This window comes from Branchiostoma belcheri, unplaced genomic scaffold (assembly GCF_001625305.1).
Source record: "Branchiostoma belcheri isolate BF01 breed outbred unplaced genomic scaffold, Haploidv18h27 scaffold24, whole genome shotgun sequence".
Lineage (NCBI taxonomy): Eukaryota > Metazoa > Chordata > Leptocardii > Amphioxiformes > Branchiostomatidae > Branchiostoma > Branchiostoma belcheri.
Genome location: NW_017803843.1, coordinates 3,261,090 through 3,276,089, shown reverse-complemented (window position 1 = coordinate 3,276,089; position 15,000 = coordinate 3,261,090). Strand labels below are relative to the sequence as shown.

The following is a 15,000-nucleotide window of genomic DNA, read 5'->3' as shown; positions in this document are numbered from 1 at the left end:
GTAGGGAGTTGAATGTAAATTGTCCAGGGGATCGAGTTTTGCCACCCTAGAGTTCATTTTCCCGCACAGGAAATGTTACCCGTCCGTTCCTCACCACCCTGGGCCTACATGTATATCTTTGGCACATCTTACTATCCATAACCCCCTAGGAAGACCTGGTGGGGGCTAGGCTAGCATCCAAAAGCCGGTCGCATTTCCGGTCATAAATCGAGCCTGGCGTACATTCGACAGTTCCATGTGTTCTTAATCTACCTTTCCCGTTTACGTTTTTGAGAACATATTCTCCAACGTTTAATCTGCAATCATCTTGGCTAGCTAGGTTCTACAATGGCATTCTGCACGTGTATTGATATCACATAAAGTAGAATCTCGTATCAAAGTATACAAATTTCCACCTACCCCGGCCTGAAGGTGTTTTCCTTAGGCATGCAAACAAAGGGATATGTTAGAAGATGGAATGGAAGTTAGAAATAGCATCTGGATGTGGATCTGGGTAGCTTCTTCATGTGGTTAGACCGGTGAAACCCCTGAAAATCTAAAGAAAGGTTTTAGATGATGGAGGGAAAAGTTGGTTATGATGGTATTCAACTCACTTACCACGATCTTGCAGGACCACACATCGCTATGCATATAACTGTTGATGAAGCAGCTAAAATGCCAGCCAAGCTTTTATATTGCCTGATCTACAATCACCTACCACCATCATCATCGTCGTCGTCGTCATCATCATCATCATCGTCGTCATCTTCATCGTCGTCGTCGTCATCATCATCATCGTCGTCGTCATCATCATCGTCGTCGTCATCATCATCGTCATCATCATCGTCGTCATCATCATCATCGTCATCATCATCATCATCGTCATCATCATCATCGTCATCATCATCATCGTCGTCGTCATCATCATCGTCGTCGTCATCATCATCGTCGTCGTCATCATCATCGTCGTCATCATCGTCATCATCATCATCATCGTCGTCATCATCATCGTCGTCATCATCTACCCAATTGTATGCCAAATAAAGCACTAAAGCAACTGCAGCGATCAACTTGAGCTGGCTAATATGGCCTAATAACTATGGTGAGGTTAATGCCAGGCGAGCACTTGCTGTTGGTCTGTTGAGCTTGAAAAGTTTAACAACTTAGGTGCCTGACGGACAGCAGGAAAGCAAGCGCAATCTATGCATACCTTAAGAACATATTGGCGTCTGACCACCTTCTATTGTCAATCTCTGTCTCCTCAAACTACTCTAAATATTCATGAACGTTTCAATGTCTGGTGTTGTCCAGCAGTGTCGATGGTGATGTCATGATTTTTCATTGATGTACCAAGTTTCTTCCGAAGGTATCACCAGGTGAACACAAATACCAAGAATTTCAGTGTTTCTCACCATCTATTACATGTGTATTCTTAAACAAAGGCACGGCGAACGGTACCCTAATAGCAAACTAGATTTACGTTATACGAAAACACAATTTACCGTCATCATCATCGTCGTCATCGTCGTCATAGTCGATGTCCCCGTCCAGGATGTCGTCCACCCAGGCCTGCAGCTCGTCCAGGGTCGGCAGACCGTCGTCAGGCAGGTCCAGGAACACGCTGTCGTTCTGAAGGGTAGACATGGGAATGAACTTGTTCACAACTCCCCATACACCTCACATGCATTTAGACATCATGGGCTGTCGGTAGGCATCTGCACTCAATTCATATGAAAGCAATAATGTTGAATGAGTCATCTTTATACATTATGCAGTGACATCTGAAATCTTGCGACTGGCCTGTTTACCTCACCTGGAAGTTTTCGTTTTACAAATGCCAGAGACTGATTTACTGTAAATACTCAGTACTTACATCATCCAGGTCCACCACGCCGATCTGAGGATCATCCAGGTCGATGTCAAAGACCTCCTCAAAGTAGTCCTCCAGCTGGAAAAGAATGTATGCGTCAGTACTACAGCAACTTCCGCACTCCATACAAGTTTGAACAGTACTCACAGTTAGTACCCTTGAGACGCCAAGACGGCACGTGAATGTTTTCTTGTAAATAAGCAAACTCACCGTTGGGACCTCGTCAGGGTCAATCCAGATGAAGTCCAAGTTCTCATCGGCGTTCTTGCGTGCGAGCTGCGCGATCAGCTTCAGGAACTGCTTACCCTCTGTGGTAAGGAATGTGAGGAACCGTTAGGCATCAATACTGTACAGTACAAAACGAACGTAACAATATAAAAAATGTGCAGCATATGTTTATTCAGAAAGCATCTTAATCTCTACCAGATTTAAATAAGTGTATAAATTTTGCACCTTTGTCGTCCTCCTCAGCGAAGAACACGATCATGTGGTCATCCTCGTCCTCGTCCTGAAATAGAACAGTTCTAATTGAAATATTTGATTTGCGCCATGAAGTCTTATTTCCCCTCGAACGTTAACGTTATTAGCGCGTAAGCCACTCAACGAGTGAACGTACGGGATGAAGATTGATGGCAGCACCTGATAGCATCAACCTGTCTGCACAGCGCCTCAGGCTTACACCCTCCTCATGGCCTTGTTTCAGCCGTAAAATCCAACATGGACGTCTCAGGTCCCATCTCAGAAGGTTAATGGGACGTCCGTTATCGATTTCCACCCATGCTAAGATACAAATCAGCAACGTGAAAGCTTTTACACACCCGGCTGAACGTTTAGCTTATTGCGATGATTGACCATAATTAGAATGGTTCCCGACTGCATAGTGGGTAATGAGTAGGTTCGCAGACGCGCTAAAAGCAAGAGTATGTACCTACCCAGACGCGATGGAGATCTTCCAGCGTGAATTTCTCAATAATTGGCCTGTAAAATGTGAGACATGGAGTTAGAGAGGAAGTTTCCATCGTGCCGCACTGGTAGATTATACGGTTTCCGTTTATTTCGGTATAAGAAGAAGCATTAGGATACAGACGCATTTACGTAAAAGCAACTTGCAGGGGCGTCGAAGCATACTAAATGGCACAGTATCACTGATGTGTAAGCTCACACTTTTAAGACCTGTGTAAGAGGATTATATGAAAGCGGGCAAACCGTGCCAAACGGCTTTTGGATTTCGTGTTATATCGAAACTTGCCATAAATATAATAGATGTACACAACACTGGATGGGCCAAAATGAAAACCAATACTGTTTTTTTTTTTAAGTTTCTGGTCTGACTTGTTTGATTTTTGGAGAGTCACGCCTCGAGCAAATAAAAGACCACACCACTTACGTTTAAGAGATGGTGTAGACTGTGGTGTGTCATGACACAAAATAGTGCCGGCTTTGTGCAACAAAGAAGTTCGTCTATCTACCATGTGATACAAACGAGCAGACATACTCCATGTTGGCCTCGATGAACTCCTCGATCTCGTGCTCCTCCAGCCCGTGCGGGTCGTCGTCCTCGATCTCCACCGGCTCCTTCTCGAACGGCCTGTAGATCAGGATGTCGTTCAGGTCCTTCAGCTTCAGCTGCTTGGCAAGCTGCAAGGCAAATCAGCGCAGAGTCAGTACAGGAACACAGACCAAAAGTTTGGGACAGCACTGCTACCACAGTGTAACCCTGCGGCAACAGATAACAGTGTTCCTGGCTGCTGCAGACATCTGGTAAACTCGCCTATGTACATATGTGTGTAGGGAGTAATGTGTTCGCCTTCGGTACAGAGTACATAGAAGATAAAATCTGACTTTTGGATGTGGATTTAGGGACGTATAACCGAGTCTACAATAATGTTACGCTGTTAAGTAATTAGTTGCTCGATGTCCAATCCACGAGTCGCGTCTACGCGCCTTCCCTCCACCATTGTCCTTCTCCACAATTCTTCAAGGTCAAGTTGAAACCGTGCCGGTGAGCAATGTCAACAGAATAGAAGACATACCATGCCGGCTGGGCGCTGAAATCGTTTTACTGCATATTCAAACCCACGAACATCGCCGCCTTCCCGGCGCGAACTCCGCAGAGGTAACGAGGCGGAAACAGGCGCTGGATAATTGTACATACCACCGCGGGGCGAACCTTCTCACCAGGACTCACAAATGTTCAAGTTTCCACCGGCCTTCTGAACTCCTATTCATAGGAGGGTTTAGTGTTAAGCTCACTATTGAGGTTCCCAGATTATCAGTCTGAATGCCTCATGTGATACACGTTAACTCAGGAGGGTATCATAATATGATACCCTCCTGAGTTAACGTGTAATATTATACCCTCCCGGCTTAACGTGTAATATGATAGCCTCATGTAACATGTAAGATGACATCCACTAGGTTGCTGTATGTGTCCAAGGCGGGCCACAGCACCGTCAGGCTGCGAGCCATCATATAACCACACTGGATTCGCAGCAGACATGCTTGGCACGGCTAATACGGCCAGTGCAGCTGTCGTTTAAATTCTGATTTTTGCCTCCTGGAGGTACTTTTTAGGAGTGTGTGTGTGTGTGTGTGTGTGTGTGTGTGTGTGTGTGTGTGTGTGTGTGTGTGTGTGTGTGTGTGTGTGTGTGTGTGTGTGTGTGTGTGTGTGTGTGTGTGTGTGCGTGTATGTGTGTTGGCTTGTGTGTCCGTGGGTATTTGAGTTCAGTAGAGTTGGGACAGGGAGCGGAGGGAGTGGATGTCTCCGATCTAATAACCTTTTCTTGGAGTTATCTGACCTAAAACAAAAAATCAACTGCAATTATCTGCTGTGTGTCCGTGTTCTCTGTACGGTAGGTGAAGACGCCAGGTCCCGCCACGGTGCCCCACCCCGGGCCTCCCGGAGACCGTGACCGGGCGTGACCCCGGGCGGCAGGATGGATTGCTGCCGCCCGTGCCCCATGCTTACAAGGCTAGATGATGGAACGCCTGGCATTCTACAGCACAAGGTTAGAATAAATCTGTGGAGATAGCGTCCATGTCACGGTACGTCTGACGAATGCTGAAGGTCTGCCCAATGGTCGGTTTGAAATAACCTAGTATCAATATTTCTTGTACACAGTATTTTAGTTAGATATTGCACCTATATAATTTGATTATAGCCGTGGGAAAGTCCATACGTGTATATGACTCTGAGGGCCCCACCATATATGGTGTTTAGTCGGCACCAGTCCTAAAGAATGCTGTATCGGGTTACAGGGCTCCCGGAATAGAGTGTTCGTACTCACGTGCCTATGACGTGTAAGTATTGGCGGACATGCTGAGGGGTTAAACCTATAGGTTACCAGGTAAATTTATGTTTGTATTTATGATATTTATACAAATACAAATCAACCATTTAGGACACGCGCCAACATGTACCCTGTAGCATTGCCATGCTATTGTACCGTGTCTTCCGTTGGTAGAAAGCACAATCATATTAGAATATCATCAGTGACGTTTTATCCTACCTTAGGGTCGAAGGTCGCGAAGAACTCGACAGTCGGGAAGTGGTTAGCGGCGTCTTCAAATTCCTTGAAGTCTGCAAGGCAAACAACAGTGAAATTATTCCACCGTACCGTGGTATAAAAATTCGCATGAGGAATAAGCCTAACTAGTAACTATCATCGATGAAAAAAGGGTCATAACTCGAAGTACGGTCTAAGTCCGCCCAAGAACGTGTTGAAACACAGACAGCTATCTCTTGCAAACGATGGCGGACTCACGTTTGCTGCTTTTGTCCTCGAACCAGCCGACAACTCTGATTTCGTCATCATCATCGTCGAAGTCTTCCTTCCCAGCCTTGCCCTTGATGATGTCGACATGAGCATCTTCGAAGAGCTGCAAAAATAAAGACAAACCAGAGAACGTCATTATCCTCCACGTCACTAGTGGTACAACACCTCACTTTACGAATCCATCTGCCAATCTTTGAAACATAAACCTACTCAGAGAAATAATTATAATGCCAACAAACTTACATCAACCACGAAGCTGATGAGGATTTCCGGCGCTCTGTGTCCCAGGTACTCGATAACCTCGTCATCCTTGTAAACAAGTATCGTTCCGTGCTCATCAACGCCTGGCAGGGGAGAGAAGAAAAATCACAGGATGACAAGTTGTTTTTAACATTGCATAAAACACTTGAACTTGGCGGCGGCCTCTCCTATCGCTTCCCCCGATGTGTCAGTATCGCCCCCAGTTAGACCACCGATCTGTAAACCGGCGTACCAGACCTGACCCTGACGCTCACACCGTCACGCCAAGCCGCCCATGCAGCGGTCAGGTGGAGCACCCGTGCAATGTGCGGAGTAAAGATAACCCACTGGGGCTGGACTGTCAGCAGCTCGTGTCAGAGATGCCATGTCTGGCATGGTTAACGTGATCAACGCAGGTAGATATGACAAATACACAACAAAACTTTACGACTATACGTTTTTGCAACATAGAATAGATTTGATTTTTTTTGGTTTTAAGTATGAACAATGAAAGTAAGATGGAGAGAGCGCTGGACTTACCTTCTTGTTTTGCTAATTTTGCGTCCGATTCCAAGTCGATTTCTCCACATTCGACGTCCCTGTCTTCCAAGACTTGACATGTGACCTTTCAGAGAGGCAGAAATAGAAGAAGCATTAATATTGACCTAAAATATTAATGCAAGCATGTTTAGAGACATAAATGTAGAAATACCAGACAGTAGCAATTGTATAATTACCGCATCATTGTTTGACGATAAAATTGATGCATTTTTGTTATTTCAAGAAACGGTTGGACGTTATAATTTAGCAGTACCCACTATTTGCAACCTACAGACAATATTATATATTCGCACTTGGAAACCCAATTTCCTTAGCAGTTATACTGGAAATGTTAGGCACTTCACGTTCTGAACCGTTCAGCAGTAAAAATTCCATCATACAAGTCTGCAGGTGGTGAACGTTACGCACGTTAACAGTGTGTGTCAGAATTATGCCCGGAACTGCCGAAACCGGAGTCATCACGTTTAACCGTACAGAACGGATCGATAGATGGGATATCACATGTCATCACTCCCATGTTAAGTGATGAGTGATCTTCGCTTCGCGGGAAAACTGACGTGACGGAGGGGTTTTATTCCGGGGACGTTCGTCACCGGTAAACAACCAGGCCCTGAAGACGTCTTCATACACTACTTGTTACCTGGCTAAATGTTCGTGCCAACTTAAGAATGGGCCTCCTGCACTTGATATGGACCGGGAGAAGTAACATCTAAGACGTTCTATTTTCCTTACACACGTTCACGTCATCAGTGATGGGACGTATTTTTGCATACTATAGTTAGGTTGGATTTACATGTTGAGATTTCTGTACCCGATTAAAGATCTGTTCCCGAAGAGAGCAGAGCGAAATGATCAAGGAGCAGGGAAAGTGGTTCAGCGCTCAACCCAAATTTACAAACACGACGCTTCATAGACGCCTTTGTAGATTGAAGACATTATTAGGCGAGAAACGCGGCCTCGTCTTTAATGAAGAAAAAATCGATCCCATTGGACATGCAGATGTGACCTGTGCCTTTGCCGAGGATGTGAGTTTTACCAAATGTTGAGATATGTTCCTCAGAAAGACCAGATGGGGTTAGTTGCCAGGTTGTTTGCAGTACAAGGTGCCAATTGAACAGTGTTTGATAGAAACATTTATAGCCGTGCAGCGCCCAACTCGTCCTGACGGCGGTGACATCCCTACACTGGGCGGGCCCGGCGCGATGTACGGCAGTGTTGATGGCGGAGGTCAGTTATCTGAAATCAGGGGCGTTTGTAGTCCCAGCGGCACGCGGTACCTCATCACACAGTTTCCCGTTCGAGCGGGTTTCTATAGCCGGGATCGATCAGTAACGTGGTCGTTTGCACCGAGATCAACAGCGCTGCGTCTCCGGGGGGAGCGCTTGCACGAAGCCGACCGACAAAAATCTCATTTAGACCTCGTTAACATTGACTCTCGCACCGCGCCGTTCAATAAAGGCTTTGTTGATGGACGATTGTGTAAGGCTTTGGCCAGGAGACACGGGGAACTTGGCTCCGATGGCCGCGGACACAGGAGAACCTTATTGCGTATCGAGTTTCCGCTGGCCGACAGATTTACCTTTAATGGTCGGTCAGCATTTGCTCGCCAACTTGTCAATAGACGGCGATAAGTAATTGGGAGCTGGAACGAATTCTTTTTCAGTAAAACATCGTCAACCTTTTCGGACTGCTTTGCTGAAACTTTTTTGCTGGCAGCTGCAGTTTCGTTTGGAATATCGTACGACCTTATTAGAGACGGTATTGGCTGATGGCGCCATGACGGAATGGTTGTTGTATAGGCCCGCATCTCTATGTCTGGTTCGTGACAGGTTGGTGCGGGCCGTGATGTTGTTATACCGCTCACAGGGGCGGGAAGGTTCTCACTGCCAATCAGTGTCAAACGTCTGGATTTGGGTAGTCAGTAACAGGGCGCAATTGTAAGTGATATAGGATGTACAATGTAGTTGCTCCTTTTAGCCTTTCAAGCAACCTTTGCGGCAGGCGTTTCAATGTACAGTTAAACCTGTATTAGTGACCACCTCTGCATAAGGGTCTCTACATTAGTACCCTCCCCATGTTATCCTGTTCACCAAACCGTGGCTTTTCGTGATAAAACTTGGTGTAGACGAGCGGCAGCCTGTATCCTTCCACACGCGGGCAGCGCCTGAACATCGCACTAGGCAAACTGCCAGAACACCGTGTAGCTTTCAGCACGACACGAAGCCCAAGGTTGCCTGCACGTTCCCGGCATTTCTGGGGAATACGGAATGTTTTGTGTACCAACACGAAGTCTAGTGGGAGATGTTACATCACTGTGGGAAAATGTACCAGAATAAGTTCTGATTAGCGACTGTGATTGGTGATGGAATACAGCACTCCGCTGGCTTAACACGAATCGCTTCTTTTCATAGCAACAAAGATGACTTCGGATGTTACGTTACTCGGTTGACAAGATTTTTTTTGTTAATCCAAATTGGTTGTTACATATACGGAGGAGTGATAAAATAAATCACCTTTTCAAGGTATTACCACAAGAAAACACATGGTGAAAAGCGTTACAAATTCTCTTAGTACACTTTCCAACTTCCCGGACATTTGTCAGTACATACGCTCTCCTGGAATGGTATCTAAATTCCCGGACATTATCGTAGATGGTATTCTCCTGGAGAATAGTCCTAATCCCGGTACCCTTTCCCATCTGTCAGACAAACCATCAACCCGAACAGCGACAAGGATCAGTTCCCGTTAATTCTCGCGCAGCCGCAAACCATCCATCTCCCCGACCCACAGATTCCCGGAAACGATGACGTATCGACGTTTCCATTCGTCTAACCGGTCCGCGCGGGCCCGTTCTGACCCCCGAGGCGCCTCGCAGCTGGTATAATACATGCGCCCGTTCACGCCGGCCATTACGATACGCGTGAATTATGGGCCTGCCTGACGCCGGCGCCTGACGATGTTACACTTGATCTGTACCCGCATTCAATGCTTTAATTACATCCTTTGTTGTGGAGTGACACAGTAAGCGATTTTCATCCAACACCCTCTTAGGTCTTAACAGTAAACCGTCGCCAACAAAAGGCAACCCGCTCTTTCAGGTACAGCGTACGCGTATCTTTTCAGTAATCCGGGCGCTGGAGGACGATGATAAACCCGATATCCTCGGCTTTGAGATCTTCATGAAAGCGCGTACCGGGTTCTGCGCCTTCGCGTCGGCCTCTTTGTTCGTGCGACAGGTGATATATTGTGCAAAAGCAAAATTGGGAGACGAAATATGAAAATGGAATTCTTCAGGCGACTAGAATCTAGCAACTTTCCATCTCCTAAAGGTCGAAAAGCTTGGTGTGACGGGCAAGAGCAATTGGTTTGCCGTCTGCAAGCACGGGGAGGTAGGGTACTAGAGGTAGGGTTAGTGGTCCTTTTTGACAATGCACCATGACAAGTCGATCTGTAAAATTTGGTCGATCGGTAAAAATACCACAGCTACAAGTTTAACATTCGGCGAATGTTCTGTTCAGTCCCGGGATCTGCTTGAACATTCGCCTCAGTGGAAGGTATCCAGGGAAATAAAGAATCCTCGCATGGCATCGAACTGTCCTTGGATGCCAGCATCTCCTCCCCCTCAGTGTAAAGTTAGATTTTAATATCTACGCAGAGATATAGAGGCGACAAAGAGCAGGATAACAGATCGATGGGCGTCCAATGTTGTCTGTCGCAGCCTCAGGCACAACTCACAGGACAGGATTTACTGAACTTGCAATAACAGTCAGTGCCCACAGGGTGACGTGGGTTAGATGTAATAACGCTCCTTGTCCCGCTACACCGGACCGGAGCGGTTCCGACATGGGGACGGTTCCAACATTGGGACGGTTCCGACACTGGAACCCTGTGGGACCGCTGTAATAATCTCCTAGAAGATGTTTGGCGAAAAAATTGGAGGTTTTTGTGGCTGCCCGTTTTTGTAAAAGCAAATAAGTCTACCTCAAAACATCTGCTTAGGGATTATGCTGGAACAGACATTGCATTACGTACCGGGTCGTAAAATTTGCCAAAGTTCTACACTGTGTAAGAAAGGATGGATTGAAAAACGTTTTTGTTTTACATCCCACGTCTGATTTGCGTTACCATCACCGCCCAATTTCCACGCCAGGGTGTTCTAATTAAGGTGACCCGCAGAGTTTCCCCGCTAATCAGGAGAAGCCAATTTTCCTAATGGAAGCCCTTCAGTTGTGAAGGTTGATGAGGTCGTTCCTAACGTGTGCCGTGTGCTGATCGTGAGCCAAGGCTCCGCACAACAACTCGGAATAACCTCTGCGATGAGTCAGAAGAAGTGGAGGAGCGTAGGACTGGTGCCAAGAAAACGATCAGACTGGAGTCTTTAGAAGCCGCGTGGACATGGAGCTAACATCTTCAAACTCCTTCATATGTAAACTAGAAGAATCCGTCATTTTGCCGAGACTGGGCTAAAAGTGAGGCTCGTCTGACTCACCACAACAACTGAGCTGATGTATCCAGCTCGTGCGGTGAGCTGTAGTAGGGAATGGCGGAGGAACGCTGGTCTTCACCAATAAAACGATTTGCTGAGCGTGAAATAAAGTTGCTTTGTGAGTTACGTTCTTCATAGCAGGCTTCGGTTGGCATTTTGCCATGATTAATACTCGTGTCCCGATGTTCCTCTCAGCACTAAAAACTGAACGTTATCAGCAGAAACAAATGTGTTTAAGTGTTTATCATGGACTACCCGGTACTGCATGCCGCTTGACTCGCTCGTGTTTGTGAATAACACTCGGCGATGTGTGACGAACTCCCGCCCGAGCGCGCGCCGAGCGAGCGGGCTTAATCAGGAGGATGAGTTGGACACGCATGGCTGCGGGAATCAGTTAAAGATATCATCACATATTCCGCAGCACAAACTTTCATCCGCGAGGAGCACCCGCGGCGGAGGCTGCATATTCACGACGTTCGGAGCATCTCCTGTTGTCATTGTTGGTATGACATCATCAGCAGGGCTGGTATGCGGGAGAATGGATTATATAATGTTCCTATAATTAGCTAGTGTAAACTGACAGCCACGGTGTTCACAAGGGTGGAATCGTACTAAACAGCCACTCTTGAAGATACTTTTATGCTGGGAGTTGAAAGAATCTTTGTTATTAATCTCTTTTTGCATGAAGATGATGAAGGGGATTTGTCAAAAACTGAGTTAACTTTGCTAGACCGCAGTCACAGTCCCTTCGCTGCTGCAGCAACACAACTTTGGCTGAGCTGGTGTACGTCGTCATTTATTGCTTGAATTCCATCGTACTTGTAGAGCTGATGCGCCAAAATGAATAGCAGTGATATACCATGTCCGTGTGCAGCAACCAATCAAACCAGTAATGTCGTCAATTCTTTCTCGAAGGCAAAACGCGTTTTAGGTCTGACTTCCTCGACAAAGGTACAAATCACCGCTACACGTCCAATGGGGTCGATTTTTCTTCATTAAAACGACTTTTGCTTAATAATGCCTCAATCTGCATTAGACTTGCATCAGTCTGATTTCATGTCCCAAGACGTTATGTACATCACGTGCTTGTACACCTGCCGATATGTCATACTCAGTCCGGTCCCGTCCTGGATACTGGTACTGGGGTAGGTGTGGGGGGGTAGGTTATATTTAGATGATTTTGCGTGTGACGTCATAACGCATAAAATCGACGCCGCCATGAGAGCGCGCAATGATTTTAAGAGAGGAATTACTCATAGACAAATACTTTTTAAGTAAAATGTAATAAAATGAAAGAAACTTGAGATCAATGGAAATCCAAAGACGTAACATGCGTCTTTAACCCACCAACATGGCGGGTAATAGGTTAAGTCATAGTCAAGAGATGTTCGGAACATTAAGAGTGAAATTTCTTTAGAAACCAAGTGGGAAAGGGGAGTCGCCAACGCTAAGTTTTTCGCATAATCGCACAGTTATGAAGTAGGCCGCTCGCCGCTTTGATCCTGTAGCAAGCGGTTCTAATGAGGCGTGCGTAACTAAGCGTTTTTGTTGAACCAAGTGGATAAGTCTCGGTTACCGCCAGGCATGGGACGTTGAATAACAATAACGTTGGAAATGTGTGGCGCCGATTATTCCAAGTTCAGGAATCTTCACTCCCACAAACCATCAATTCAGCTAAGACAAAACTTCCCCGTGGCAAAGTCGTCATCTCAGGGCACTGGGCCCTTATCTCTCGCCGCCACGACGCGCGAAGTGTCATTAAGAACTGCTTGTCAAGAACCCTGGCAGACTCTGTTAGCTACTGATTACCCGAGCTCTACCCCTGGGCTCAAAACGAGCACTAATATGGTATTCTTTGGTGGCGCAAAAGAAGAGAGATGGGTACTTCTGGGCTTCCCTGAAAGCGTTGTTTTACCGGATATTAGAAAAACGTTCCCCACTGAGATTTACAAAAATGCAAACATTACAATGTTTTAAACTCACAGTGGTGTAGATTAAATTTGGTGACACAAAAAGTCAAAGTTTTGGTCTCCTCGATCAAAGCAGATTGCTAACAAAAGGTTCCCTCCCTGAATCCTATATTGTTAAATCACATCGTTACCTGACTGTGTATAATATCGGCGTGGCCTTTGGGAAATAGGACTTTAGTCGGTTGATAGAACAAATATTACATCTAGATTTCTGCCCCTCCTGGTAATGTTATAATCAGTTGTCAGCGCCCTCCCCTCTGACTGAACCATGGCCGCCGGGGAAATATAACATAGACGTCGGTCCGTGCGTTATTAATCTTATAGTCAGTCAGTTCAGAGTGCCAGATCTGTAGAAACTTGGGTTTGTTGAGAGAAAATTGCTCCGCTCCTCTTTTTTGTGCTCCGATGAATACTCAAATGCCCATAATCTCCTGCCAGGCCTCTACGGCAGGCTTCTAGGACGGCGTTGCCACGTCTTTTTCTGGTTGTGTGCTGTTTTCTCGATACTGTTTTGACTAGTCTTCTGGTGGTTCCGGCTTTCCGCAACAGTTACCACCAGAGAACCGGGGCAACCAGAAAACAAGCAAACAAGCTTCTGCAATATCAAAACGCCATTTTGACCTCCGATTGGACCTTTATGACCCTCTATCGTAATACCATTTCGCTCGTCACTGTGTCTCTATAGTACTCAAATAATTACGGACACACAAGCAAACAAACACAGTAAGCAATACCTCCGTTCACGGAGGTAAACATCTTCCATGTCAAACCGCCCACCGAGGGTCCTGTTGAGAAACTAGTGCCCTTGACAACGTAGGATCGGTGGTCTACGACTTGTACCCAGTTTTGCGGCTTTGCCCTCTAGACGGGCCGGGCAAGGACGAGCCGAGGGAGGGAGGTGGGCATTCCGACTGGGGATGATTTCCTTCCGTAACCTTCACACAACAACAACTCTCCCGTCCCCGCCTTGCCGCACCTCCCGACACCCGGGTCCTGGGAGGAAACGCTGCTCGATATCCCCTGTATATCCAGAGATTGCATTAAGGAGTTGTGTTTCATGGCGGCGCCGCGATAATAGCGGAGTATTTATATGTACGCCGTGACTCCATCCGCGTATTCCGCAAGGTGCCTGGGCTGTAAATGGGATTGGATTTCTACTCACAAAAGAGTCTTTTGGCACAGCACCTCCTCCTCTCCTGATTTAACTCACAATAGCTGCACCAGAAAATGGAGAACGGCGGAAACTTTGTGCTTTCAATGTCTGTAATTTCATCGACCCTCGGAGGCTGGCAGCGGCATCGATTTTCGAATTACGGGGCAAATTTGATTTCTTAGCTCCGCAAATGCAGAGTCTGCCGCATTAGGCCCGGCTGTTACCCCGGGACTCGGGTTTACATTGCTTAAAGTGGCGGGACTGCCAGTCCAACACGCCGGGTCACGGCAACGTTCCCAGCTTTCCTCTCTTCGGATATATTGTTGATTCTTTTCTATTACTCGTGCGTCTGTACTTTTTTGTGGGTCAGCCGATACCAACTGAGTCCGCCTGTGCTGACCCAAGTAATGCGTCATTCCCACAGTAAATACAAATACAAAATACAAATACCAACAAGAGTTCCGAGATCTCATACCTCCATGAAATATGGACTTGATATGTAATTGTAACTTTCTTTTTTAATTATGCAAATGACCTCTGCATTAACATGATATATGCATCGTGATGTATGTTAACTTTTGATTAACTTATAGATGTCCCAAGTATGACATTCCCATCATTCACCATTAAGAAATCATATACTTTTCGCATTAATTATGCAAATTAGGTCATCATTTGCATAATTAGTAACTGTTGATGTTCCGCCTGCCATAGGTTACATACATTACATGTATGAAAGTAGTATAATGTAAAACACTGTAATTATAGAATTCCCTCATTAATTATGCAAATAAAGTCCTCATTTGCATAATTTGCATTTAATTATGTACATCTCTCTCTCAGCTACCTACACACCAAAAATGATGAAAATATGTTGTTCCTATCTGGACTTATTGGCTTTTAAACATTTCGCCAGAAAGTGCCCTGCAGTTCCAGAACAAGCTGCTAGGGGGACCAAACTCACA

The 15,000-nt window shown here is 46.1% G+C and overlaps 1 protein-coding gene across 1 annotated transcript in view; it reads right to left on the bottom strand.

The window, feature by feature from the left end:
- The window catches only part of LOC109471169 (calsequestrin-1-like), a gene marked incomplete at its 3' end in the record, with an annotated part of 23,836 nt that overhangs the window by 2,280 nt on the left and 6,556 nt on the right, over positions 1 to 15,000 (bottom strand). Inside the window, exons 2-11 of the mRNA XM_019770454.1 lie at positions 6,406 to 6,490; positions 5,869 to 5,969; positions 5,614 to 5,728; positions 5,359 to 5,429; positions 3,345 to 3,487; positions 2,782 to 2,827; positions 2,303 to 2,357; positions 2,060 to 2,157; positions 1,853 to 1,927; positions 1,482 to 1,608 (exon numbers count right to left, since the gene is read on the bottom strand). Coding sequence (XP_019626013.1) covers positions 1,482 to 1,608; positions 1,853 to 1,927; positions 2,060 to 2,157; positions 2,303 to 2,357; positions 2,782 to 2,827; positions 3,345 to 3,487; positions 5,359 to 5,429; positions 5,614 to 5,728; positions 5,869 to 5,969; positions 6,406 to 6,490 — 916 coding nt within the window. The remainder of the gene's footprint in view (positions 1 to 1,481; positions 1,609 to 1,852; positions 1,928 to 2,059; positions 2,158 to 2,302; positions 2,358 to 2,781; positions 2,828 to 3,344; positions 3,488 to 5,358; positions 5,430 to 5,613; positions 5,729 to 5,868; positions 5,970 to 6,405; positions 6,491 to 15,000) is intronic.